A 27,340-nucleotide genomic window follows, 5' to 3' on the forward strand; every position below is an offset into this window, starting at 1 on the left:
TTATACATTTTTAACAAAAGATTTTGGTTCAGAGAAATCATCAAAGAACGAATATTTTTCCGCCTAAATGTAGGCTACAAATTTGCGAAAGGGTAATAGCTCTTAAAAAAATCCTTTGGTCGCACATTGTACAAAAACGATTTTTGTGAAAGGGTATCAACGAAGATACAGTACTTAAAAGACGCCCTAATATAGGCTTTTCAACAAAACATCCATTCCTTTCAATGTCCGTTAAGAGCAATGGACCTTTTGCAAATTTGTAACCTACATTTAGGCTGAAAAATATTCGTTTTTTGATGACTTCTTTGAACCAAAACTTTTTTTTGAAAAAGTAGAAGCACGCAAAAATGTGTTACTTTTAAAGGAAAAATTGGTTTGTAAGTCATAACTTAACCCACTTGGAGAAACCTGTGCAGACTACATAAATATACACCCTAAAAATTACTATAATTATCAGACCCGGAGACAAGTCAGGCAAATCAGAGAACGATAAAATTCATACTTAACATTTACAACTATTTAGTACACAATTCGAAGATACAAACAGAACACTAACTGCCTCTTATTCTTTAAAATAAGAGAAGTAATAGTCGTGAGTTGCAAGTTAACGTCAACTATCAGTTCATCGACTTTGATTATACTGAAAACATATAATTCAAATCTAACTTAAAAATAATTAATTTTCAATTAATTGCGAAGCTAAATCTTTAGCTAACCATACCATCGCTCCAGGAAAATAACGTACAAAGTTGAAAACGTACACATTTTCAGAAATAATGTTCGAGCCAGGCTGCCTAATGAGAACAGAGAACTGTGTCCATATTATCACTAAAGTGGCTACCATTCCAAAACCCGCAAATCTAAGAGCATTTAGTTTTATCGATTTTGACACTTGTCAGTGTGTAAGACGTCAGAGAACATTAGCTTGGAAAAAAGCCAAAAAGTATAGATTCTTTTGGTGGCATATATGGCTAGTTCTAACGAAAATAGGAATTAATAGTTTGACATTTAGTATGTAAAAAATCTATAAATCTATAAATCTAAAGCGTATCCTACAATGTTCTAAATAACGACAACGCTATTGTTTGTGACGACGACGTCGTGTGTGTTTGTTAATATAATTCAAAACTTATATACTAAGCGGTTTGTTTACATACTAAAGCAATTATTTACCGTTACAGATGATGACAGATAATGAAAAACATTTTTTTCCTCTTTCACGCTCTGTGGGAATGCTGATTTAATTACATTTTTTTTGCTATTTACTGTTTTATATTTGAGACAGTTATAAACTGAAATCCAATCTTCTGTACGTTATTCTGTGTAACATCATCAATCCCATTGAAATGCTTTGAAAATTTAACTTTAGAGGAAAAAACATCATTGAAACCAATCCAATTTGGAAGCGATGGAATTTGTATATTTCCAAAACAATGAGAACATTTTTGGACTTAATATGGACTATTCTGACACGGAAGAGTGAAATAATCCCGGCAGAAGCGCTTCGTTTGACTAGGGACCTGAATTATGTAGTAGTTTTGCGAATAAAATTAATTCGATTTGTGTCAGTGTTCACATAAGTTCATTTTCACACAGCGTATTAGGTCCCTTATTTCACATTTCGAAAATGAACCGCTCTTGACTGTGTTTTTTTAAAACTCTGCCGGCATTTTAGTGAAACGTGAAAAACTTGACTTAACTATGGTTTGCTTGCACTCAACAAAAAGTACTCTGTGTAAGAGCCTAGCGAGAGCAGGCCTAATGCTTGACTTCCCCTTACCAAAAAAGGAGTCTATGTGAGAGACAAAATTGAATCCTTCCAATTTTTGTTTGGTTTACTTGACAGCTTGCTCTTACATGGACTACTTTTTTTTAGTGCAAACCATACTTTAGAGTAGAAATCGTGATAAATATGCGCTGAGCTATTTTCCGTTTTGTTTCAACTCTCTCCCTAACACACCTCTCTTCCCTCTCCCATTCTATATTCTTTTCTTAAAAGGGTCATAATCTATCAAAATGCTTTACATCGATTCAAATAATATACTATTACTCTCCATCTTATAGTCGATGATTAATATACAAACAACCATTTGTCTACATAAGAGGAGCACTAAATGCGAGCCATAAAAAATGAGTTAAGAAAATGAAAGCGATCCACCACCACCCCCATTCCACGGAATTTTCTAATCAGAAATGCGAACGTAATACAAGCTATTCAACAACAATGTAAATTACTCGCATCAATCGTTTTTCCGAACAATTTAACCGGTTACATTTATTTTACCACCGTTTGATGTGTAAATGAAATTCAATGTAATTGTGTACTCACTTGATAAAGAACATTTATGTAGCAGTAAATGAAATAGCTTTCAACGCTGTCTCATCGTTCAGAAGGCGTTATTATCTCGATAAAACGCCGATCAAACAGCTGTATTGATTTACAGCGCCTGCATGGTATTTTGTACCAGCACGTAGTATATTTAGTATTTGACTGGTCGAACTAAAAAGCTGGTTCACGAGCGTTGTACTTAACGAAATTACAACGACTGTAGCCGCTTATTATGGAAAATTATCCAAATAACATTTCCTCATCAATATTAAAATACCCCAGTAAGAATGAGCTCATAAACGTTCAATCCAATGGTAAAATGTGTACAGAACAAAGTTTTTTGGGAAATGTTTTCGCCGCAAGTTTGGGTGGTGTAATTTTCCTAATTTTTACGTTGCAGGTTTCCAACTGCATACATTCATTCATTAAACATTCTTTTATCAAATATTTTGTTCCATAACTTTCAATCGCAAATATTGCAGTCGATTTTTATTTTGATGATTTTGTTATAATAGTTCGTATATGTCGAGACGCCACACATATCCTCATCAAACATACTCACATCAATACCGACTGGAAAGCAATTACAACAGAAAACTCTTGAGAATTCTATCAAATTAATTGTACAACGTTGTATAAGAGGTAGACATTATACACAAAATGCTATAAGAGTAATTACTTCTGGCCTTGTTTCCGTAAGTGCTTGTCAATATTCATTATTGCGATAGAATGAAGGAAAAAAAAATCTTTTGAATAGAATAGATTCAGGCATAGAAATGAAACGGGAGATATCAAAGAGAAGATGTTGGGCGAGGTGAAAAGAAAATCGGAAAATAAATATTGTAGTTGAAAAGTCTAAGTATTTTTTTTCTCTTCACTTTTTTTTTCTCGTATTTTAAAATTGCTGGTATCTAGGGGTTCTATTGTTTTCATATTTTCCTTCTATGTAAAGACGTAACCGATGAAATGAAGATACAGCAAAAGACGTTAGGGAAAACCGTTTCGTGATTAGTATGGTTTGCATAATAAATACATTGTTGTGGTTGAGGCTGTGGCAGAAACCGATCCTCATCACACTTTTGTGTAAAATTGCCTGCGGAAGATTTAAAAAATAATTGGCTAGTGTGGGAATACAGTTTGTTTAACATTTGTTCTTATTAGGCACTTCTGTCTGAACCTTAGGCGAAATGAGCGTCAGACCTCTAGCGGGCCGTAGATAGACTACAAATCTAGGACAGGTAACAACGGACTGGTGATCTTAAATAAATTCTCAAAAGAGTTTTCATCTCTTCGCTTGAGTTATTTTCAATGTATTTATCTATTTGACGAGGAATGAAATTCTTTGGGGAAATCCTTTAATGGAAAATACATTATTACTGGGAATTATTCCGTAACGAATTGCTTGTGTGATTTCTTGGTAATTGTTTTTGTAGTTGACGAGTGCGAACTTTGCGACCAGAGCGAAGCGATGGCTATAATTCACAGGAGTTTTATTTTTATTCAAGAATTTTTTCAGCGCCTAATTAATCTTAAACAGCTAGTCTAGACCAAAAAAAAAACACTAACGATTTTTAGTTCCATACGAAGTAATAGGATCTTATAGGTTTACGTATACGTTTGTAACACGTCGAGTTTGACTCCCTGCCTGTAAGGAGAAACCTATTGTGGTTGTCCCGAGATGCCAAATCAGCGAAATAAATGTACTTCGATGGGTTCTCTAACTTAAGTAAAACGCATTCGATTTTGGTATTGGCAAAAAGAGGCTGAGTTCGAAAATGGGTTATTTTGAGTTATACCTTCCCAAGCTGAGATTCGATAAGTTGTTTGGGGTTTTTCGAAGATATCTCCGGAAATTTAAACGTTTCACTTGTAAGTGAAAGATCAAACGAAAGGTTTTTACGATACCGACCTTTTACAGTAATCAGATGACGGACTCGTGAGTTAAACCCCTTGGTGGGAACGAGGTACAGGGCGTCATTCGGTTTTTGCTTCAGATCGGCCAAATTTGAACGGATTTTCTTTACTTTGGTAGATAGGTATTGACTGTACCAATCAGTGAAAAACAAGTTTATGAAATTCATTTCACCGGAGCGTGAGCTAGGTCTTCTAGGAGTAAGCTTATATCCGGCTACTCGGCCGTACAATAAAGGTGGTGTTTTTTTTTTGTCAAAATCTCGAGTAAACTGTGACCGATTTATAAGAATTTTTTTCTTGTTTGAAAAGTATTAACGAATGTAAAGTGTCAGTACTATTTCCGGTCTCATAACAAAATGGCTGTAGGCGGCCATATTAGATTATAGTAAAAGTGATATATCTTGGTAAAAATTGTACTTAGAGATTTTCGGTTAACAGAGAAGTAATTGGTTATGTGTGTGTGGTGTTTCAGGCATTTCATATATGGACATCTATATATATTTATATACAGCTATGCTATATTGAGCTATATATAGGCGTACACAGCAATTTTGAGATTTACCTGTGAAACGTTTATTTTCAGTTAAATATAGGGAAATATAGGGAAATATGGCGATATATAGCTTATCATATAGGAATCTATTACATTTGACCTCGTACGGGGCCTCCGGCAATTTATTTGTATAATGCAACAAGAAAAAGAGTGGGTAATGTGGGAGATTTAAAAGGGCTCATACTTCGTCAGCAAAGAAGAGAATGAAAAGAGAGAGATGAAGAGTTTCGCATTTTGATACGGATATATGTTTCGTACGTGTCGGCGTTAGCTTATGTTTACGACTTACGTTAAAAATTCTCATGGCATGGAGTATTTGTTACACAGAACGCATTAAGATTATTAGTCCGACACAACGTGGTCAGTTATTGGACTAAATAGGTATAGACTGGCAATACGTAGACGTAAAACTCATCTTTTACCGTTTGGTGGTGAAACGGTTTTATTTACTGGTATACTTTCATTTACTTTTACCGGTGAATTTTTTTCAATGAAAAATGAACCATTTATTTAAAAAAAATATTTCTATGAATTACCGTTACTATTGTTGTAAATTAACGGTTAATCACAACAAAAAAATCGGACAAATTTCTTCAGTTTATATCCGATATCTAACAAAACGGTCGATTCTATTTGTGACCTGAAAAAGTTTGCGACTAGACTGTAACCGCATCATTTTCCTCTACAAACAATTTCGCATTTAGCAGCGAAATGATTCCCCATATGTTACAAAGCCGGTTCCGGTAGCACAAAAACAATCAAATGATAAATAAATTCCGAATTGTAACAACACATACAACTGAAATAAATTTTCAATTTCGATCAAATACAAATTTATTATCATCATTGCTGCTGAGAAATTCTTACAAATCTCATTTCTTTATCCGCATAGACATATAAAGGATAAATAAATGTGTGTATACCCACCCATACCCAAGCCCATATACGCTACACTTTCAGCAAAATTAACTTAAACACGACTTTGCTCGACTATATTATACCATGCTTCCAATTCAATATACAATATTGTCTAAATAAAATATGTTTAAATGTAGATAAACCAATCTTACCTAATCCACTTTATTTTTCATGTCATTTATTTTTTATTAAACATTTCATAAATTTCATTTTATAAATGTATAGGAGCGAGGCGATGACATCGAAATTGTATTGATGGTGTGAATACACGCATTTGCTGCAGGGATACGCAGCGTTCCAACCATACAGGAAGATGGTTAAACGAAAGCCTGATTATTTGATTATTCGATGAGCAATAAGCCGTAGAAGGGGTCTCATAATATCCAAGAATGATGTTAGAATATCCTTGGTCTTAGAACACAGGGAATATTTGTAAGGGTTTTAATTTTGAAAAGTTTCGATAAATTCCTAACAAAAATTCCGAATTTTTATGATTTTTTCTGAGTTTTCCAGGAAAACAAATCTCGCAAATTGGGTATTTTTAGATGTTCTTAGTCTGCTCGCGATTCTGAACAACGTTCCACAAAAAATGTTTCCGGGTGCTTTGGAAACTCAAAAAATTTTGTGGAACGTTCTTCAGAGTCACTAGCAGACTAAATATATCAAAAAATATCCAATTTTGCGACCACCAGTTTAAATACACTCCATTCAACCACACCGTGAAAAATGGTCTTAGAATAACCAAGAATGTTTTAGGAATGGTGAAAAATAGTCTCACAGTTACGTAAAAACCGAACAGTGCCGTCATATTATCAATCCTCTTATTTTTATTATTCAACTTTGTTCCACCAACACACTATCTAGCAAACAAACTCTCAGCTCTATGTGTCAAATTCACACATTATTTCTTTGGATTCTACGCACACTATTCTACATTTTGACTGACTACGCTTTAATTTACATGTAAATTCCAAAGGCTACTTGACACTTTCACCACCTTAATAAAATTAGTTTGTTTGCTAGATAGAGTAACAGTCGCAACATATGAATGTGTGGAACAGAGTGGATTAAGCAAATAAGTTGTGGTTTTTCTCAAATGCAGTTGGTTTTCCTATCATTGTAAATCACTCGGATACCCACAATAAACATTTGTTGCTATATTCTTCAGGGCGAACATAGAATAGACCTCTTGTTTAATTCATTTATTGGGCCAAGGCTATTGGGCCAAGGCTAATCAAATATTGCTTTTTTACGCCCTAAAGAATAACGAAAAATGTTTTGTTGGAGATATCTAATGGATTTACGAATTTAACGAACCAACTGCATTTGAGAAATACGAATACCCGAATGACTGTGGTATGTTAGATGTACATTTCCATGCTTTTGTTTTCACTAGGGTCGAAAATGGCTTATTACACACCTAGAGAAAACAAAAAAGTTGGTTTAGGTTTCAAAAGCATGTAATAGTACATTACTTACCAATGGAAATGGTACTTCTTGTGTCCTTGTGTGAAACACAATCATTCCATCATTTGCCCCATTGCCAAATAAGGTATTTTATTCAAAAAGTTTTGGCTCCGTGAAGTAAAGTTAACTTTACCTCACTTTTTTGAATACGTTACAAAACTCGGGATAAAAAGTTTCGTTTTCTTGTTGTTATTGACCTCGGTTTCGCCTCGGATCAACAAAATTCACACCAAAAATTCTACTTTTCAACTTGTTATCCCTTGTTAGATAAACAACTATTGAATATGTTTTGTTTTGTGAATGACTGGCGATTCAGTTTGTCCTTGTTTGTAAAATATTATGCAACACATTCGTACCATATTCAGAATAATTGCACCGTAAAGTTGATCTATAAAATGGTTTCAAAGTTGTAAAAAACTTTATGGCGAAATCGTTCGTTGCAGCCGGAGTTAATTCAGAAAAGATTCCGAATTCGAAGTTGAATGAATTCCGCGGAAACATTGAAGGTTTGAGCAATTTTTTTATAACAAAAAAATTCCAAAATTTCCAACAATTTCACAGTTTTTGCAAAGGTTTCTCAAATGTCCCAAAAAATATTTTTCAAACTTTTCAAAAAAAATCGCAGAAATAGTCCCTGATACAACCATAAGTGTATGAGAATATAGCGAAGTACATATCGTTTTTGCATGTACAATGAAAATAGTCAAAAATTAAAATGTTCTCCAGCTCAATCGTTCCAACCAACTCGCTACAATTTCCACTCACTTCCAGATTCAATCTCCTTAGAACCTAACCGTATAACTTAGTTAAATGGTATGGGCAAAGGAAATGCCGTCATCAATCCAACTCACGTTAACACCATTTACAGAGTGAATTCATGATAAATTTGCAGAGTGCATTGTCGGTGCCAACACCCCACATTCTTTATTTAAATAAAAAAATGCTAATGCCAGGCGTGTGTTAAGATATCGACAGATCACATTTGAATAACTGATTTTGACCGGTTATGGAATGGATAGTATAGAGTTACCGAGCTACATCTAAGAAAATATTTCCTTACAGCCGACTCTTTTCCCTCTACTGGCGATTTACAAATTCTATTAGTATAAAAGCCACATAAAACTAATTTTCCGCTACATTCAATGGTGTAAACTTATACGTATCCCATATCAACTATTCGTTCTCCTCTATCCCTCCCTGTTTGTGTGTATATATATGTGCTACGCATTTATTTCCTATTTTTCCTATCTTTTTCTGTTTAGCAAAGAAGCAAAAGGATATTACATTGTCTTGTACATCGAAGAAATTTAAGCAAGACGAACGATGTCTTTTGCATTTTATTTGGTTTTTCACACATTGGAGCTATCACTGACCCATAATATATGTATAATACATAAAATGGGGGGAAAAAACTTGTCGCTCTGTGTGTTTTTATTTTATTATTATTTTCTTTTACATTCTATAGTCAATGTAGGATATGGCGCACAATCTCATGTCATTTGTAAATATAAAATTTACATACGTATGTGCGGTATGTGTGTATATATACATATAACTCTAACCGTACAAAGGAAAAGCGGGACAAACGAAACCATAATTTCCATCGGTTTCGGGGTGCATGCGCTGGTATATATATTCTCTTGACGCATAGCCTGGCACGATGGCAGCATAAACACCATTATGCGGGTAAGAATCCGTATTTTGTTCAGAAGTCGTCAGTTCAGTTTAGACAGTTCTGTAGTGCAAGTGCAATAAATTTTTTCATTTTTCACCACTATTTTTCCAAATCTAACTTTTTTGTATTATAAGAAAAATTCAAACCTGATAAAAATAAAAATACTTAGAACGGCGTCTTCGGTAAGCTAGTGCATAGTGTAAATAGCACCAAAGAATGGATTTTCTTGGTACGGTAGGGACAAATTTTACTATGAAATTAGAATAGTTTCTCTATCCCCCCATGGTTTTATTAAAAAAAAAAAAAAACATTTTTCCTGTTTTTGATTTTGTGTTTTCATTTTTCCATGGGCGACTATACACATTTTTAGAGGTAAAATTCACATTTTACATTTTCGTTATTCACTTTTTCTTTCCATTTTGTTATGTAACAATTTGCAACCACACATCAAGCGTATAAAAAATAAATTTTATTTTATTTTTAAATGAACGAAACAATCAAACGAAATAAATATTTTTATTTAGTTGAATGAAGCAGAAAATTTATTTTTTATTCATTTTACATTTCAGTTCGAAATTATGCATAATGTATATTATTGATCCGCCGTTTTTTTTTTGTCTACTACTTTAAAGCTAGTGTACAAAAAGATAATTAATTTTATTTTTAAAACATGCAACGTTAAGTGTTACACTGTAAAAACAAGAGAACAAAAATTCAATGAGTGACTGTTACAGTGTTTCTGGCTTAGAGTTTCTATGATTTTTCCTTATTAATTTCACCGAATTTTTCGAATGTCATCTTCTTCTTGTCGTATTCACTCAAAGTGTACTAAATTCGCAATGAACAAGACTCTGTTTTGGTATAAGGTTCAGTGACGATTCGACATTTTAATAATTTCTATGTTCTGTCACTGAAACTAAAAAAAGGAGTTCCGGTACTTACCAGATTGAACCCGCATCTTTATCGCCATTTCACGCACCAAGTAGTACATCCGACCGACTATTATACGGTTTTAACCTACTCCTCACGGCATATATGTATTTTGTTTCAAACAGGGACTATTTTTGGGGAAACATTTTTTTCCCATATTTTCCTAGATTCTTCCAAATTTTCTCGAATTTTCCCACATTTTTTCAAATTTTTCCAAAAATATTTGTTGCGAAAATTAAGGAAAATCTAGGAAAATGTGACAAATATGGGAAAATGGTTTCCTAAAAATCCACTGGCATGATATCTTTCAGTTAGGAAAGAAAAGCAGTGCAGTGCAGTGTGTGTTAGACTACATCTTAAGATTAAATATTGAAATACAATCTGTCATTCTCTTGTTATAAGTGTATTGTTGAAACAGCGGCCCGACTCTCGTCCTAAGTAGAACCTTTGTTTTATTTATTTTCTCGATTTTCACCAATTAAGGCATCGAGGGTAGCTACAAAACTCATACAAATTTGAGCGAAAAACCGTGTTCCTCAAAAATTAGTCGGAAATTATTTCGTTAAATTCCACAAATTATTCCGCGGACGGAATTGGAAATTTTTTTGTTCGCTCGATGTATATACCAGGCGTTATACCGTTAATTCTAACTTTTCCGATACTTTCCTACACTTTCCGATTTGGATCGAAATTCACATTTTAAATTAAACTTTTTCGATTTAATAACTCCCTATTCGATACTTCTTGCATATTGAATTGAGCCGTAATAGCTGTTAATTATAATACTATACAGACTGTGCAGTAACGTGTAATTAACAATTTTAGAGTTTGTATCCGCGCAATGTTGATTGTTCACGAAGAAATAATATTGAAAATCGTCTTGCAAAGAATGTATATACTCAATATTAAATTTAGATTTTTAAATGAACTTATGAATCGATAGAACAGCGTCGCAGACCTATTTTTATTGTTCTCGGTGTGGTCAAAGTTTCATGTTTTGTATTGTTAATTTGAATTTAAATTTGATAACGCTTCGTCCCACAAGTGGCCCGAAGAAAACCTTCATAAGTTAACCATTAACATTGAACAATATTTTATTTGCTTAAAATAATCTTTCAAATAAAAAACAATTTAAAAAAATTGTCTAACCTTTCATAGTTGTTTCTTTCAATGCAAAACAAATATTTATTTTTGTTGTCTTGCTGCCAGAAAATGCGTCATTACCATGTAAACAAAAAGCCCAATTTTCGCATTTTCTGGCCACAAGTCATCAAAGCAGCGTACTGTCTCGCTGGGAAACTTCTAAAACTCATTTTTGCGAGGAGCCTTATGACTAAAATGATGCCTTGTGATTATAGCCCTTGCCTTCGGCTGAAGCTCAACCGTCACACCTGGCAGATTAAACATTACTAAACGATTTGAAGGACTAAACAATTTGAAGGACTAGAAGAATTAGATTTATAATTCATTCAATGAACGTGTATGGGAACGAATCCTAAATTCAATCATTTGGATTGCGTCCATTTTGCGTTGACGAAAGTGTGCTTTTCATGTAAATTAATTTTGCTGGTTTTCTTTCGGTTCTTTTCTTTCTTTGAAACATAGACATGAAAAGAGCAACAAATAAAAATCGATAAAAAATATAAACCCCAAGTGTGTCAACGAACGAAGATGTCATAGATCTCGAGAAATAAACAGGAAAAAAATTCTCAAACATTGCGTTGTCAACATAAATAAAATAAACGGCTTTTTGGCTGATGAAAAACCAAAAGTTTACAATTCATCGTGCATCGTTCATTTCATTTTGTGAACGTCAAATTTCAATATTGCTATCATTATCAGTCGATAATGTAAGACTATTACAAAATCGCCTAAACCGCACCCAAACAATACGTCTTGTCAACGTTTCTACCGTAAAATGACATTTTCGACTCCACTTTAAAATCGATGTCCCCATAAAATTAGTAAATTATGGAATCTCTGTTCAAAATGACTATTTTGAACGAGGACACTAATTATTGGTGACATCGAATATGAAGTGGAGTCGATAACGTCATTTGTGGTACAAACGACGACAAGAGTCTATTTTATGTGCCGATGCAAAGTTAAATCAATTTGTCCTCGTACACGACAAGCAAGTTAGTTATGCATTGTTGCACAGAGGGCGTATAAAATTAATAATTAAAAATCTAAATCTAAAAATAAGTAAAAAACAATTGCTATACAATCACACACTACATGGACATCAGACAAGGGCAAGAAAAATAAATCGGTAAAATAAATGTGAGTGATAGACGAATCAGAACGCAACCGTTTTGAATTTCATTCCAACCTTTATTCCGTATTCTAAAAAAAAAACGTTTTTTCGTATATACTAACACGATCTTCGCCTTGTTCACGAATTAAACTAGATAAATAAAATCATTGTTGCTAAGTTCCGCTAAACCCAAACGGATCCATAACTTAAATTAAGGTTGACCAAGCGCGATTATAGTTGACCAAACTTTAATTTCATAAATTAATTAATAACGACTGTCGTGTGTTGTGTTTTGGCCATTTCGAAAATTTCGAAATTCGTTTGGTTTGTTTTAAAAAGCATTATATTTGATTTAAATTGTAATTAATGTGTGAAGGGATAAGTTACCTAAATAACAGTTTAAAGATCGCCAGAAAATTAGGTCAATTTATTTACAAACGAGATTTTGTGGTTAGTGATTTCGGATTTTTGTTCTTAAAATGTGGTGCTCGTCGCAAAATAAATAAATCGAGTTTATATACGAAGTGTGATCTAAAGAAAGTGTCTAAGCTTTGTTTTCTAACCGGAAAAAAACCGATTGTTTAACTAGCGTTTTTAAATTTATTTGTTTTCATAATCTTAACGGTGCAATATCATTTTTGTATCATCGTCTACGCGCGTTATAAACAAAAGTTAAGTTTGTTGGTTTGTAGAGCACAGACAAAAAGTCGTACAGACTTAAGAGGCATCACACTCGGCTGAAATTATAGTCTAGATTTGAGCGTTTCGTATTTTATTTTCGATGATAACGTCGGATCCGTGTCCTTTCTGGAAAAAGTGACACTGTCGTTTTGTGTCAAGAAGGGTTGGCTTTTAGTAACAATGATAAATGTTTGTGGTGACGATGACGTAGCCAACTATGAGAAAACTCAGAATTTGTGCCAATTTTCGTGAACTATTGAGTTTTCTCGCAGTAGATTACACCACCATCAACTATAACCAAATCTATTTTCTGTTGAAAGCTAATACATTTGTGATGGTTATTGCGGTTTTATATTTTTGATATAGGATTCTGGTGGAAGCATATCATCAAAAGCCAACTAAAATCCAGTTTAAAAAAATGCCCAGAATTATGGTTTTCAGCAAAGCATGGATGCCTCTAAATAATGTGCATACTGATTACAGAGGAAGAACACTCGAAACAAATTTACATTACCACAAAGCATAAAAGTGTCTCATTTGTATGAACAAAAGATTTATTTGTGACAGTTGGACCAGCTTTGCAAAAAGTGAGCCGTTTGCCGATATTTGCACAAACTGTTCATTCTTCTCAGAGCTGGTCAAAGTGGCACGAACAAACCTTATATAGAGTTAACGCTTTTTAAAAAGGATCAAAAATGCAATGAATTACGCCCATATGTAGGCTACAATCTCAGCCCAAATGAAGGCTTTTGTGTGAAGCAATAGCTTCAAAACGGGGAAAAATTCTTGTAATTTTCTTTGACGAGTGGAAACATTTTTTTAGCAAAGAAAATATTTCTTTTGTGGAAAAATTACTTGTTGCGTATGAGAGGATTTAAAAAAAAAACAAACTTTTCTCATTATATTAGCCTTAGCCAAGCCGGGGGTACTCCACCAACTGGTTATATGAATAGAATAAAATCACAAGCCAAAAGATCATTGTTTTCATTTGGTCTTGACAGCCAACAAAACAACAGCCAATAAATTTTCCACTCAACAACTTTAAATATATGAATTTCCTTCTAAATTTGATACTGTGTGTGCGTATTATGGGGGAAAGGACAGTGTCAAAAACTAAGGAAAAGTGTGGGATGCCATTTCTGAATGATCCCTTATGCTACATGGTAAATGATATCATCACAGTGCAGTGTTGGAAAATGTTTCCTCTTGTGTATATATCTGAAATTAAGGGGTTTCCTGTTCAGTTACCACAAAATATGAATTTGTAATAACAAAACTTTCACTGTTTTTACTAGATATGTGTAAAATAAATCTTTTGTGTATGTCCTTTACTGCATGGTAAATTGAGCAGTGAAACATTATGCATAGTGGTAGGTGAAGCGAAAATAAAAACAGTAAAGTATACACAGTCGATAACGTGCTCTTTATATTTTATATTGCTTTTGTGTGGTCGCAATGTACACTGTATAGGGATGGATTCTCGTTTTATATTTTCCTATTAATTACATTAATGCAAAGCTGATATATAGAAAACAATCGCCTTGATCCATAACAGTTTCCATTGATTCGATGGAAATTAAATTAAATTGATGAAATGGAAGAACGTTGGGGGAAAAAATTACTTTGATTTTCAGTGAAGAGCCGGTAATCAGCTTTTTACTGACTGTCGAATCTAAAAAAAATCGGCAAAAATTGGCTGTTCACAGATGAAGTCTCGCAAATTCACTGGTTTTTCGACACTCCCATCCCTCTCGTCACACGAAAAGGGTAGAAAATATCCAAAATTTGTAAGAATTCTCACGTTTTCTTGAACATCTCTTCCTCCCTAACCGCGTGACATCACACGTGAAGAGTCCTCTAACTCAAAAATATAAATTGAAAACAAACATTTCAAATACATTCAAGTCAGTCGAGGGACCCGACCTACCCAGCCCACCGAGTCTGTATCGATAAGTTAACAGCAATGGGTGAAAATCGTAGCTTCGTAGTGGTGGAGATGGCTGTAGTTGTTTGACATTTTCGCAAAATTGTTTGCAATTATTGGGAGATTTAAGAGGATACGGTTGAACATTCGATGAGGTTATTGCAGTGGAAGTGTTTATCACACATTAGAGTGTATTTAGTGCATATATGAAGTGCAAGTGTCAATTACACACTGGATGGTAAAAGTACACTCGAAATGTGACCACCAATCATTTTATCCGCTAAGGAAATGGTCTTTTGGGTTAGGGAAAAATCATGGTAAGAGTTGCGAGGAAGGAAAACCAGCACATCGTACAACTTTTTTGAATAAAATGTTTATCGTACAATTCATACACGCAATATTTTTTCAAGTCTGCATACCGAACCGATAAAATTTACTGCAGACATCGGCGCCCGAGAAAATAATGCATTCCGAGTAAACAACAAAAAGGTCGAAGTTTCTAGTCGAATGGAGTTTTACGGTCCATCGTATCTTCAAATTTAATTTGACTTTGATACAAACAGAAGATCAATCATCATCATCATCTCAACAAAATACTTTTTCCAAATTTATTCTCGCCATCCAAACCAAATCGGATATCATGTCAAATTAATATTTAATCAAAATCTATTTCAATACAAAAACATCATCCATCATCTTACGGGCAGTTTGACAAACTATAGTTACACAAGCAAAATACCGCTAAAGATTTTAAGCGGCCCATCATTTCCGAATTTTTTCTTCTGAGTGAATGATTATGATGTACAAAAGTGGTTTTTCTTGTTGCGGAAGCTTCGGATCATCGATCTGATCTGAATCTGAGTTTACATCGAACTTCGGCCAGTGACTAGATGTTGGGAAAAGTTGTGAACGTGACCACCACACTCATTACGGCTCCTCCCTCCTATTCAGACTAAACTAAACTAAACCACACTCATACGTAACACAATGTTGAAATGTGCTTTTTTGCTTGCTTTCTATTACCTGAACGAACAAGTTTTAAGACACCTACGAAAGCGGATGGCACCATTAAAGTAGCAGGTGTGGAATGCCGATGATCGTATTCAATTTCACAATAAAGTGTCAAATTTATGTGTAAAGCTCCCTTGCAGGAAAGTGTATAAACCCTGAATGTATAGTGCCAACGGATCACATTAAAATGCGGAACCCAAGTTTCGGGTGAATTTAAGTTCAGCGTCATATTTCGTTTATGTGTGGCGCTAACGATTTCTATAGATCAGATGGAATGTGATGAAAATTGTATAAGAAACTATTTCACCATTGCAAACGTTCTATTGAAATCGTATAGGTGAAGTTTTCCTTTACGCCGCGCCGCAATCGAACTCACCCAAACTTAAATTGGCCTCACAGTTGTCCGTTTTCCAGTCGTTTTTTCCCCGTTTTTACTTGACAAGTTGGGGAATTAACGCAATCGAAACGTCATGTAAACGGAAGAGGTAAACGAAGTCAAAACGGACGACTGTAAATCCAACTTAAGGTTCCGTGTTTTTTTTAGGACTTGTCTTAAGTTAAATTTACAGTCATCTTTTTTGCCTCCGTGTATATAACAATTGTCATTTGAAACAATGTAGCACATATTAGACCTATTGTTTGAACTGTCGACTGTCACGTTAACCATCTTTAAGTATGGTTTCCAGTCAACAAAAAGTACTCTGTGAGAACAAGTTGTCAAATAAACAAAGCAAAAATTTAAAAAATTCAATTCTGTCACTCACACGGAACACTTTTTTGATAAGTGGAAATCAAGCATTACCTTCCTTACCTTACTAGCAGTGGTTTAAATACTTTGCTGTGCCGGGCTTTTTTAGGCGCGAAATTTTGAATTTATATACAAAATGAAGTAGTAAATGTCGACTGATACTTTCGTCAAATGAACATAGAAAAGTCGTTCATTCTCATTCATCATCTCCTAGTTTAATATCTGGTGCCCCACGGTGTAGTATATATTTTCTTCTAAGTTCGTGGAGGCGCCACTGGAAAATTTTGGTGCCTTAACTCAGCCTTAACTTAACCTGTTCTTTCAGAGCCTAGTATTTGACTGCGAAATTTGATTCACAAATCAACAGTAATAGACCGTGTGCGATTTTGAGAAAAAAGTTTCATATTTCAATAAAAAGAAGATTTACCATGAAAACCATTGAAAAAAAATATTTAAATTTTTTATAGAAATTATTGACAAATATTGTTGCCATCCCGATGCCATCCCACTTATTAGAATCTTAGTAAGAATCCAATTAGAATGAATTAGAATGGTTCGAATATCCTTTTAGTCTCATTCAAATTACAGCTTTTAAAGTGAGATATAAAATCAAGCAGACATTTTTCAGATATTCTGTTTACACTTTTGTTCTACAGAATAATAATCTACATCAATTAAAAATAAATTATTTATACTGCACACGGTCTATTCTGTGGGGGGGATGTAAGTTTAAAAACCAGTATTTCTATGCCCGTTCGTCCACAATCTACTTTTTTCTACTCTTCTCGTTTTTTTGTAATTAACAGAAGATAAGCTACATAATAACTAAAACATAAGAGCTGTCTCTCAGAAAAAAAAAGTTTCCTTCATTCCTTCGACGACATATATAATGTTGTGTGTAAGCATCCATTCGACTATACCAAGTTTATATATATATTTGGTTGTTCGATAAAGATGTTTCGCTGTCTCACACACTCTATATCACCAAAAATGTCTGTAAACGAATGGCACACAAACAACGTCTGCCTAGTCAATTTATTTTGATGAAACGACAAATCTTATTAGACCGACATGAAATAAATAATTAATTCGTCTTGTCACATAAACAATGTAAACTATAATTACCAATTTTTTTGTTGTTCGAGAATCGAGAACAAGATGTATGATAAAGCGCTTATTTTCACGTTAATTTCGACTAGATAAAGATAAGATAAATAAAGCTTGAAATTTGTATACAGAACCATCATTAGTATAGCACAATATCTCTGTCATATCGTTCATGGTGGTAATTTATTTTCTAAAATACATGTCAATGAATTCCGGAGTGCTTTCTGATTTAAGAGATCAGATTTAACCTTTTATGAACGGAAAATCATCTGTAATTGATAACTCCACTAATTTTAATTGACTTTCGACACCCCCTCCCCATCGTTCTATTTTCTCTGATGTTTCGGAAAAATCATTGAAAATGACGTCAACTTTCAAAGAAATTCAGAGAATCTGCGACGAGATTCTATTTTAAAAATGGGGTTTTTAGTAGATGTCGCTTCTATACATTAGTACATTACGTCCTTGTTTAGAGATTTTTATTTTGCCAAGAGGGAGGTTTGTAGCCAGAGCCTAAGGCACAGACACACAAATGTAGGCCACAATTTTAACTTAGCATCCATTCCTCTAAAGAGAACTTACCAGTAGTGCTCCACTCTCGCTTATTTCGATACAATACTACACTACACCTACGTGGCCAATGGTACAGTATGGAAAAGTCCGAATTGCGTCTCGGAATTGTGAAAAATCACTCTCATTCCTTTTATCGCTTGTATTCCTGATTTATTGCTACGAAGTCTATTACAACCTAAGATCGTAAATGGCTGCCTATCGTAAATTAAAACAGAATGATTCCGTTTGTTGTTTCAAAAGACCGATGAATATTGGTTTAGCAGAGATAAATTGATTGTCGAGCAAAAAAAAAAACAACAAAAAACAATCAATCGGTTTTTTATTCAAATAATATCGATTTGTCAGCTGTGAATGCTGATTGAAGTTTCTTAGATTGCCTTTTTCCTATGTGACGTAATATTTGGAGGGGTATGTTCTATGCTATTAAGCATGTTTAATGGGGTGAGGGGGTTTTTATCGAAAAAGTCTGAAGTCACTTTATTTATGTACGGCCCATAAATGTTCTAGCGAGAAAATATGAGCGTGTACTTTTCTTCCATCTTCTTAGCTTTGTTTTGCTAGTATTTTGTAAACATTGTTCATATTTATCGTTCAAAGAAAACCATTTATTTACTGAAAGGAAAACTTTGAAAATGAGACCTATATCTGACTGTTTCGTCAAGTTTGATTCGATAAGATAAGATCATCTTCAAGATACGGTACTTTCAGACGTAACCTCACTTTAGTTTCGTTAAATGTTTCGTTCATTCATTCATTTATATGAGATTTTTTTAAAACGTAAATGGCGTTTTTTGACGAGGATGGCATTTCAAACGGCCTTGATGATCTATTGCAAAATGAACAGTTTTAATGTAAAATTGACAAGGCTGTAAACTTTGGGGATGTCACGCGGTTCGCATTTAATTATGCAACAAACCATCATCGTTCCAACTGTTATTGATCTACTATTAACTTGGGTGAATAGAGCCCTCGAATTCAGTAGGCTCTTAATTAAAACATTATTTCTTATGGCAATTATGACGTCAACCTTTGTTACTAGAGGCTCGTAATTGGGGGTGGATGCTCGTATCTAGATGTTTTACTCTTTTTCTCGCTAAAATTTTAGTCTGACTCTTAGTTTGAACCATAAAATCATGGAAAATGCTCATCACACCCAGAATAGTTTCTTTGTAATAGTTTAGCTTTCCGCACACCATGCAAAGCAAATAGTTGCTCTATAATATCTCGATCAACATGATGACGTTTACTATTCGCAATGTACGCGAACAGCACCTAAGTTATGCCAAAAATCTTTTATGCTGATCGCGTATTTACTTTCCCGATACGTAAGTCACAACGGCACGATTTACGCAAAGCGAATTTTCTTTATTTTGCAAAAGATGAAAGAGAGAAATATTCTCTGTATACTCTGTAGGTCATTTGCATTTATATCGACTGAAAGTAAATTGACCTGAAACATTTGTGTGAACACGATGTTGGAAGAGGTCTATAGCTAGGTTTTCTGTGTATATCGTGTATTATATGCACATTGTTGTACATGTGTAAAGAAAAATGTTGTACAGAACGGTACATTGTGGTGTATGTAATCAATTTTATTGTCTGAAGCAGGCAACATAAAACAGCGTTGTTGAGCGAAATAAAAAAATATTTTCCGGAAATTGAATTTTTCTGGTTTGGTTGTAATATTATTCAGGGAAACTTTCAGGAAACACTGTGGTGTTACTGTACAACAAGAATATACAAATTAAATACGAACCATAATTACGCGAATACCATGCACATTAGTTTAACCTTTAAAGTGCTATACCACCGCAATGACAAGCGGTTTAGACGCTTTTTTAGTGCAATGTTTTAGAAGCTTCGTTGATACAATTTATTTCAAATTTAATGTCGTTTGATTGACATTTCCTTTATGAACCTGTGCCATTAAGAAATCCTCAACTTTTCTTCTCTACCTCTGCACTGCAGAGTCTGCATACTATTCTTTGGACTTTCAACAGGACATGGATCTTGTTGACGCAAAACTTGTTAGCAAATTTTCTTTCGTGAAGTTTTACACTGAAAAGTACTGAGGCGCCATATTCAGCTAAAACAACAAGGAGTCTTATATGCTTATTGTCTTATTCTTCTTTCTCAGCCTTTAGTGTATCCACAGCTGGATGTAGGTCTCCCCCATAGGCTGTTTAGCCGTTGAAACATAGATGCATAAGTACAAGGAGTCTGATATGTTTTGCTTATCATCTTATTCTTCTTTCGCAGCCTTTGTTGTAACCTCAGCTAAATAAAGGTCTCCCCCATAAGGGTGTATTTAGCCGTTGAAACATATATGCCCAATAATCGAAATTCCAGTTCGAAGATGGATCTATTTGGGTGTTTCAAGAGCTAAAGCCGCCAAAGTGTTCATTCTATCCTATGCGGATCAGTGAGTGAGCCTAAGCAACGCGACCAATTTTTCTTTTGTTCTTCTGACATTGTAACAAAAGGAAAACTTGATTTAAGTTTCTTTCGCGCTGCTTTGTTTAGCTACAGTAAGATATTGTGTCTCAGACAAAGTGTTTTCTTTGTTGGCTATACGTACGCACTAGGGCGACGTACACATTAGGGCCATTAGGGCTAGAGACTATGTTATTTCTGTCCAAAACGAAACTGTCCAATGATTACAACAGGTGTTACATTGGACAGTAAAAACAAATGAACATTTTTATCGACATCAATGACATAGTCTGCATGAGAGTTTTCCGGCATAACCTCATTAAAAGTAGTTCGTTTACACAATTTATGAGACTGAATGAAACTATTTTCATTCAATTGTCGTTACACGATGTGTGGTTATAATCTTTATTAATCAAAAACTCATTCATTTCATAAATAATTTATTCAAAATTAATGAAAAGAAAAAGAAAAAAATCGCTGAAGTCTGTGCAATTCCGGTGCACGTAACCCATATAACGTTTTTGCTGTCTATCAAAATGTAATTGAATAGAATCAGATATCGAAATGTACCACACATTATTATACGTTTGAATCATAACTTGTGCGGAGTTGAGACAGCGCTAAACATTACAGTGAATAATATTATTTTCTATCATTATGTCTACGTATAACTTAGATGTTATGTTAATTATCCGTGACTAAAACTTTTCCTATTAATTTTCCTCTCCGCATCGTAAAAACGTTATTTAATACGTATGACAAGATTGGAAGAAAAGCGATTGAATTCCATTGTTGTGTCGTTCAACAATCGGCATACATATTATGTTGTAAAAGTTGATTGGAAATGTCTATAGACATTTATGTGGTGTGTGGTATACGAAGCTACAATTTATTATAGATGTAATGCCATTTATACTCAAATTCACTTTTTTTTATATTTAATTGTTCTCGTTTATTTCCGATTCACATTCAATGAAACACTGATACGACAAAATTTCCATCCCTAATTTATTTCATGTCTTAGACCGATATTGTCTTCGCTATGACATTTCTATGTTCGTTCTCTGAGGAAGAGATTTTTTTTTATTTATTTACTCATCCTTCCAGTTAGGGTATTTATTCTGAATAATCTGGAGGAAGAAACGAAGTGCCAAAAGGAAAATTTGCGGGTGGGATCTATATATTATTTTGTGTTCCCCATTTCAGAAAAAGGGAAAGTGATATTTTTATGCTGTAGTACAAATTGATGAAATTGTCAATTGAAAAAAAAAAAGAAAAAAAAATCTTATGTTTCATTTTCTAAATTCTCTTGTACTTTAAAGTGTACTCTCCTCCCATCCTCCAAATTCATGAACGTATTATACATTTCGTTGTTGTTGGCAGAGAATTTGATCTTGTTACCCGGTATTGTGTTGTAAAATATGTAGATCTGATTCGGACACCGTTTCAAATTGAGGGGGTGAGGAATTAACACTGTATACAGTGTGCATTGATTTATTTTATTTACTGATTTCATCATATTTTTTTCCTAAAAAGTCCTTCGTTTTTTTTTAAATAAGCGAAAGAAACGCTGCTCGCAATGAAATCATTAAAAAATTATGTGGCTGAGAACGCCTTGATTGGCTGTGAACGAGGGGGTAACAGCAATTTGTAATCATTTTATTTTGTTGGTTTTTCTCGTTTTTTTTATCAAAATGGAAGCAAGTGTTCAAGTATTGTGTGCAGCTATTTTGCTGTTAATAAAAAACATCCGAACGAGCAAAATAAAGGAGAAACGTAGGGGCTCACAACTACCCTATATACATTGAAAGTACACTGTAACACTGCTCTGCAACACTTGACAGCAACTCACTGTTTACTACAATCCAATCAGCTGTTCTGTGGCTTTGCAAATTAAAAACAATCCAGAAAATCTGTAAAAATTTACTCGAGATCTAGGCAAAAAAAACTACCGTCATTGCATGGCTATACTATAGCCCACCTCTCGACCTTGGGATTCCGTGAACTGATTTTGACAGAAAGAAATTCCCCTCATTGGTGCTCAGTTCCGGGAGATATATACGAAAAACGTTGATCATCCCCCAAAAATACCACTTTTCCGACCATGGACTCGCTCCATCGATTTTGTTCATCTTCCAACTTAGGCACTGTTCAAAAATGACGTCATGCTCTATTGAAAACGTGACGTTCTCACAAATTAGGCATGCAGCGACGTACTAGTTTAAGTGTTCATTCCACTCAACAAAAAGTACTTCTGTGAGAGAGCCGTGAGAGAGCAAACTGTCAAATAAACAAAGAAAAAATTCAATTATGTCTCTCACACGGAGTACTTTTTTGGTAAGAGGAAACTAAGCTTTACCCTGAAAACTACAAAAGCGCCATCCTTGTTCTCATAGCTGAATACGGTTGTTTCATGAAGTTTTATACTGAAAACTACAAGAGCGCCACATTCAGCTAAATAAAATTTGCTGACAAGTGGTGAAAACGTCCTGCCCTATTTGGGTCAATTTTGGCTCATTTTGGGTGACAGCCATCCATACTCAGCGATTCAACTGTTGAAACCTGTGCTTCGCAAATCTAAAAGTCAACTGACTTTTTCGTTTCATTCAATTAAATAGAAACGAAAAATCACAAACAGTTCTTAACCCCCTCGGCTATATGAAGGAAATTATGAAATGAAAGTTAATTAATTGAATAGTAAATAAACAAGAAACTAATATTTTAAGGCGATTATTCGCCCACTACATAAATTGAATGAAGTGAAATGAATTTCAACTCCAATTGTAAGAATGCCTTATTTTTTACCCATCATGTTGGAACGTTAAATCTACCCTTTTCTGTCCTGAAACCATCGTTGCCAGACATAATGGGCCTATAAACATTCATATCTACTTATATAGTCAAACCGAATATTAATATAGTAGAAAGCAATAATATCAAAGCAGTCACGATATTCACATTATTTTCGAATAAAACGACGATCACTGAACGTTCGGCAAAAAAGAAGACGAACGAACGAACGAAAAAAAAAGAATTAGAAATTCCTTATCGAAATAATTTGTCTAGGGGGTAGGTACATTTTCATTTGTGCTGTAAGGTTTGAATGGAAAAACGAAAAACTGCTTTTGAACTCGAAAATAATACCACATAAAACTGGAACTGGTGTATAATACAACACACACCGAAAGTTCTTGCCTGTTTTTGTCATCAATCACTTAGAAGTCTTATCTCATTCCATCGTTTTCTCTTGCTCTAGATTCCATCACGAATAATGAATGGCATGAAAGACATTTTAACATATATAAACCCAACAAAAGCCAACGATATAGTAAATAAAATATATAATCTCGAATTGTATAATTTTCTGTGGTTTCGGGAATAAAAACTCCCCCCCCCCATATTTTCGCCACCTACTGTAATAACCATCGTGCTTTGTACATATTTCCATGGCATACAGAATTTTATTAAAATTTTGCAAAAATAGATTAGATACAATTTATTTGGACGATTTTCGGGGGTTAATTTGGTGCTGCGTTTTTTTTTTTTTTAATATACTTCTCATTCGGTTTACGTAGATATTTTTCGCGTATTCGCAAAAATTCCAGCATAAGAATTTCCCCTCCAGCCTGATAGTATGAATATAATTCAACAAATTAAATAAAACTAAGCTCAAACATTTGAACATTTTGTGCTGAATTAGACAAATTTCATTTTATTTTCCTTGTTTTTCGACATTTTTTCTTTGACGTAAGTGGCATGGCTGAAAGCAAGAACCATTTAGATCCCTGTAGACGTTTGACATTTCGAAATAACCTTGGAACAAGATTTTTTTTTGTATAATTTTGGTCACGAAAGGAAATAAAATCGAAATAGACTTTACCGAAAATATAAAAATAAATCAATAAATGAAAATGTTGCTGTAAGTCTATAAGTAGCAGTTAAACGTCATTAATTATGAAGTTTCAAACTGCTTTTTAGTCACGTACGAAGTACTCGGGGCTACTACTAAGCAAACGGTAAGGGCATATTTTCGAGGGGCTGCTCACTTTTTTGATTAACCTGATTTACCAGTGATTTACCATGATTAACCATTGATTTACCATCGATTAACCGGGCCAAGCATCGTAACTTAGCTTAAAATCATGATAAATCAATGAAATATAGTCATTTAGTTTGGTAAATCTCTGTTTTAATTTTTGGTAAATCAAATTGAGCAACCCCTCGCCTCGCAGATTTTTCAAATTTTTGTTCTATTTGCGTGGTAAATGATTACCGAATAAATTGTTGGTTAAAGAAGTTTTCAATTTGGATACTTGGACTGAAACAGAAATTGAATTGAGTCTGACGACTGAGACTCTAAGGCACTGAGCGTTTTAGTATATCATTACACTATTTGAGAGATGGAAATTTCACATTTCGTGCTGTGACTACCAATATGACTACGGACGTGGAGCGAGCTTACATTTTCGGTCAATTATTTTATCATTTTAAGTTTGTGCGGGAATTTTATTAGGATAAATTCGAACCACATCACATGTCTAACATAACGGTTATAGCCGCAGGCTACTAAATTGACATATAAAAGAGATGTATTACCTAATGTTTGCTTCTATTTCACCGATTTGTACACGATTATAAACTCGCTTTGCAGCAAAAAGCTTTAAGCAAATACTTTGATTTTAATGTGTTCACTTTGTGTATGAGGCGATTTATATATGTTTGACAAATACGAGAAAACAAGAGAATAAAAAAAAACATTTGTGCTTGATGTGACGTTATACAGTAAATATGTCTATACCAACAACGGTGGATAAATATAATTTGTATCGATTTTCCCTCGGTACCAAAATAATATATTTTAGGAGTGCATTCACAAAGTACGCACGCTCATTGGTGGGAAGGATGAGCTTCAGAAATTATTTTCCATTATTTTTTGTGTACCATAGGGAACGGGGTCTACAATTAGTCATTTTATGCGTGCCTACTTTGTGGATGTCGCCTTGTGTCAGAGGGATAAAATAAATGTACGATTTTATCCCAGGACGCAGCTTGTCGACTTGAAATCATCGTCTTCAAAAGAAATCATTTTGATGGACATAGTAGGGGTTTATCCAAACAAATTTAGATTTAGAAATCATATTCAAACTTAAAATCTTTGGCTAAGGGATATTCTTAGATGAGCGCCAAAAAATGTAAAAGTTCTAGGGGACTGAAATAAGTGATTTGGAATCCAAATTGTTTTGCCCATATAGAAAATGAGGAGCTTATGGTCAGAATGTCAGAAAGGATGATTTAAGTTGAACCAATTTTAAGGTAAACTAAAAAGAAAACTACAATTTATTGTTACATAAATGTTCGTTGAAAAGGAATTAGAATTCATAAATTGGACAAAAATCGTTTTTTTTTCTCACTAAACTTTTCGCCGAGCAAACCTTACCTTTTTAGTATGCTTTAACTCATGCATAAGATCGTCTACCAGTAATATCCATTTCGTCGAAGGATATTTATACATTCTGATATTATGCCATTTTAACAAAGGCTTTTTGGTACCCATGTTACGTAAAATGTAATAAAATTTTAGTATCCCATATTTTTATTGCTGGTGCTGTGCTGCCTGCAATCGACCGAATTATATACATATACATACGTATCCACACTCATATTTTTACTATCACAGCAGAAATTTTTAGGAGTTATGAAAACGTGTACATAAAACTTCAGAAACGGGTCACAATAAGTGTTATCGTTAGCAATGCTCGTTTTTCTTTCTTTCTTTCTTTTTCTCGTTTAGGTGGTTACATATATTGGTCATAAGTTATGTACTTTGGGACAAACAATTCATAGTCACTCCCAAAACGATTATGGATTATATGAAAAGGAAAACATTTTCTAATTGAATATTGAATTTCTTTTTCAACCATTGTCTTGCGAGCAAGAATAAATCATTTGAACCGTTTTTCTGTTCAAATGTTAGATAGAAATTTGTTTTACTTGATTTGTTACCGTTTCCGGAGTGTGTACAAGGATATTAAGGAAAGTGTATTACCTTCTTGCTTGTATGTTTACTGTATTGGAAAGTGTGAGCTTTGCGGAACGAGCCGAAGGCGAGTGGAGTAATCGCACAAGCCAAAACAATAACTTACAGGCAATTACGTAAATTATTTTACATGCTAATGCGTCGAAAACCGTACTTTTCATGTTTCAAGCACTTCCATTACATGCTTGTGCACTAGTCACCAACATTTATAACCGAACTTTTAGACTTTTATGAAAGCGGTGCAACTGACATTAAACTGATGTTGGGGGGATTTTAGATTTTATTTGTCTGATGAATTTGATGTAACAACCTGGAAGTTGACTTAATTTTCTAAAGATTGTATTATTTACTCTTGCAGGTGCTGTGGGCGGAGGAGACGATGGCGGTGATGGTGACGATAAGGAAAAGGCAGAGGAAGAGGAAAGAGAACGTCAAGAAGCGATCAGAGAAGCTGAGGAAAGACGAAAAGAAAAGCATCGAAAAATGGAAGAAGAACGCGAAAAAATGCGACAAGAGATTAGGGACAAGGTAAGAGGCCACTTCCTATTTAATTGACATTTAATTCTGTAAGTGTCCATTGTTGATTTTTATTTTGATTTGGTTTCGATGGGCGTAAATATCAGACATAAAACTCTGTAAGCATCTAGTTACAGAATCAATAAATCGAAAAAAAATATTATTCGTCTTGGAAGTATCAGCATTTAAAATCCATTACATCATTCGAAATAAAAAAATGAAAAGTCTCGTTTTCGTATGTTTATTGACCTCGGCTTCGACTCGGCT

General features: G+C 34.1%; 1 protein-coding gene across 2 annotated transcripts in view; it reads left to right on the top strand.

Moving 5' to 3' along the window:
- LOC119068529 (complexin-like) overlaps nt 1-27,127 on the top strand; it is a 63,870-nt gene extending 36,743 nt beyond the window's left edge. For both annotated transcript variants that reach the window (XM_037172139.1, XM_037172140.1), the window contains exon 3: nt 26,916-27,127. In XM_037172139.1, coding sequence (XP_037028034.1) covers nt 26,916-27,112 — 197 coding nt within the window. In that variant the 3' untranslated portion in view covers nt 27,113-27,127. The remainder of the gene's footprint in view (nt 1-26,915) is intronic.
- The last annotated feature ends 213 nt before the right edge of the window (nt 27,128-27,340 follow it).

This window comes from Bradysia coprophila (assembly GCF_014529535.1).
Source record: "Bradysia coprophila strain Holo2 chromosome X unlocalized genomic scaffold, BU_Bcop_v1 contig_191, whole genome shotgun sequence".
Lineage (NCBI taxonomy): Eukaryota > Metazoa > Arthropoda > Insecta > Diptera > Sciaridae > Bradysia > Bradysia coprophila.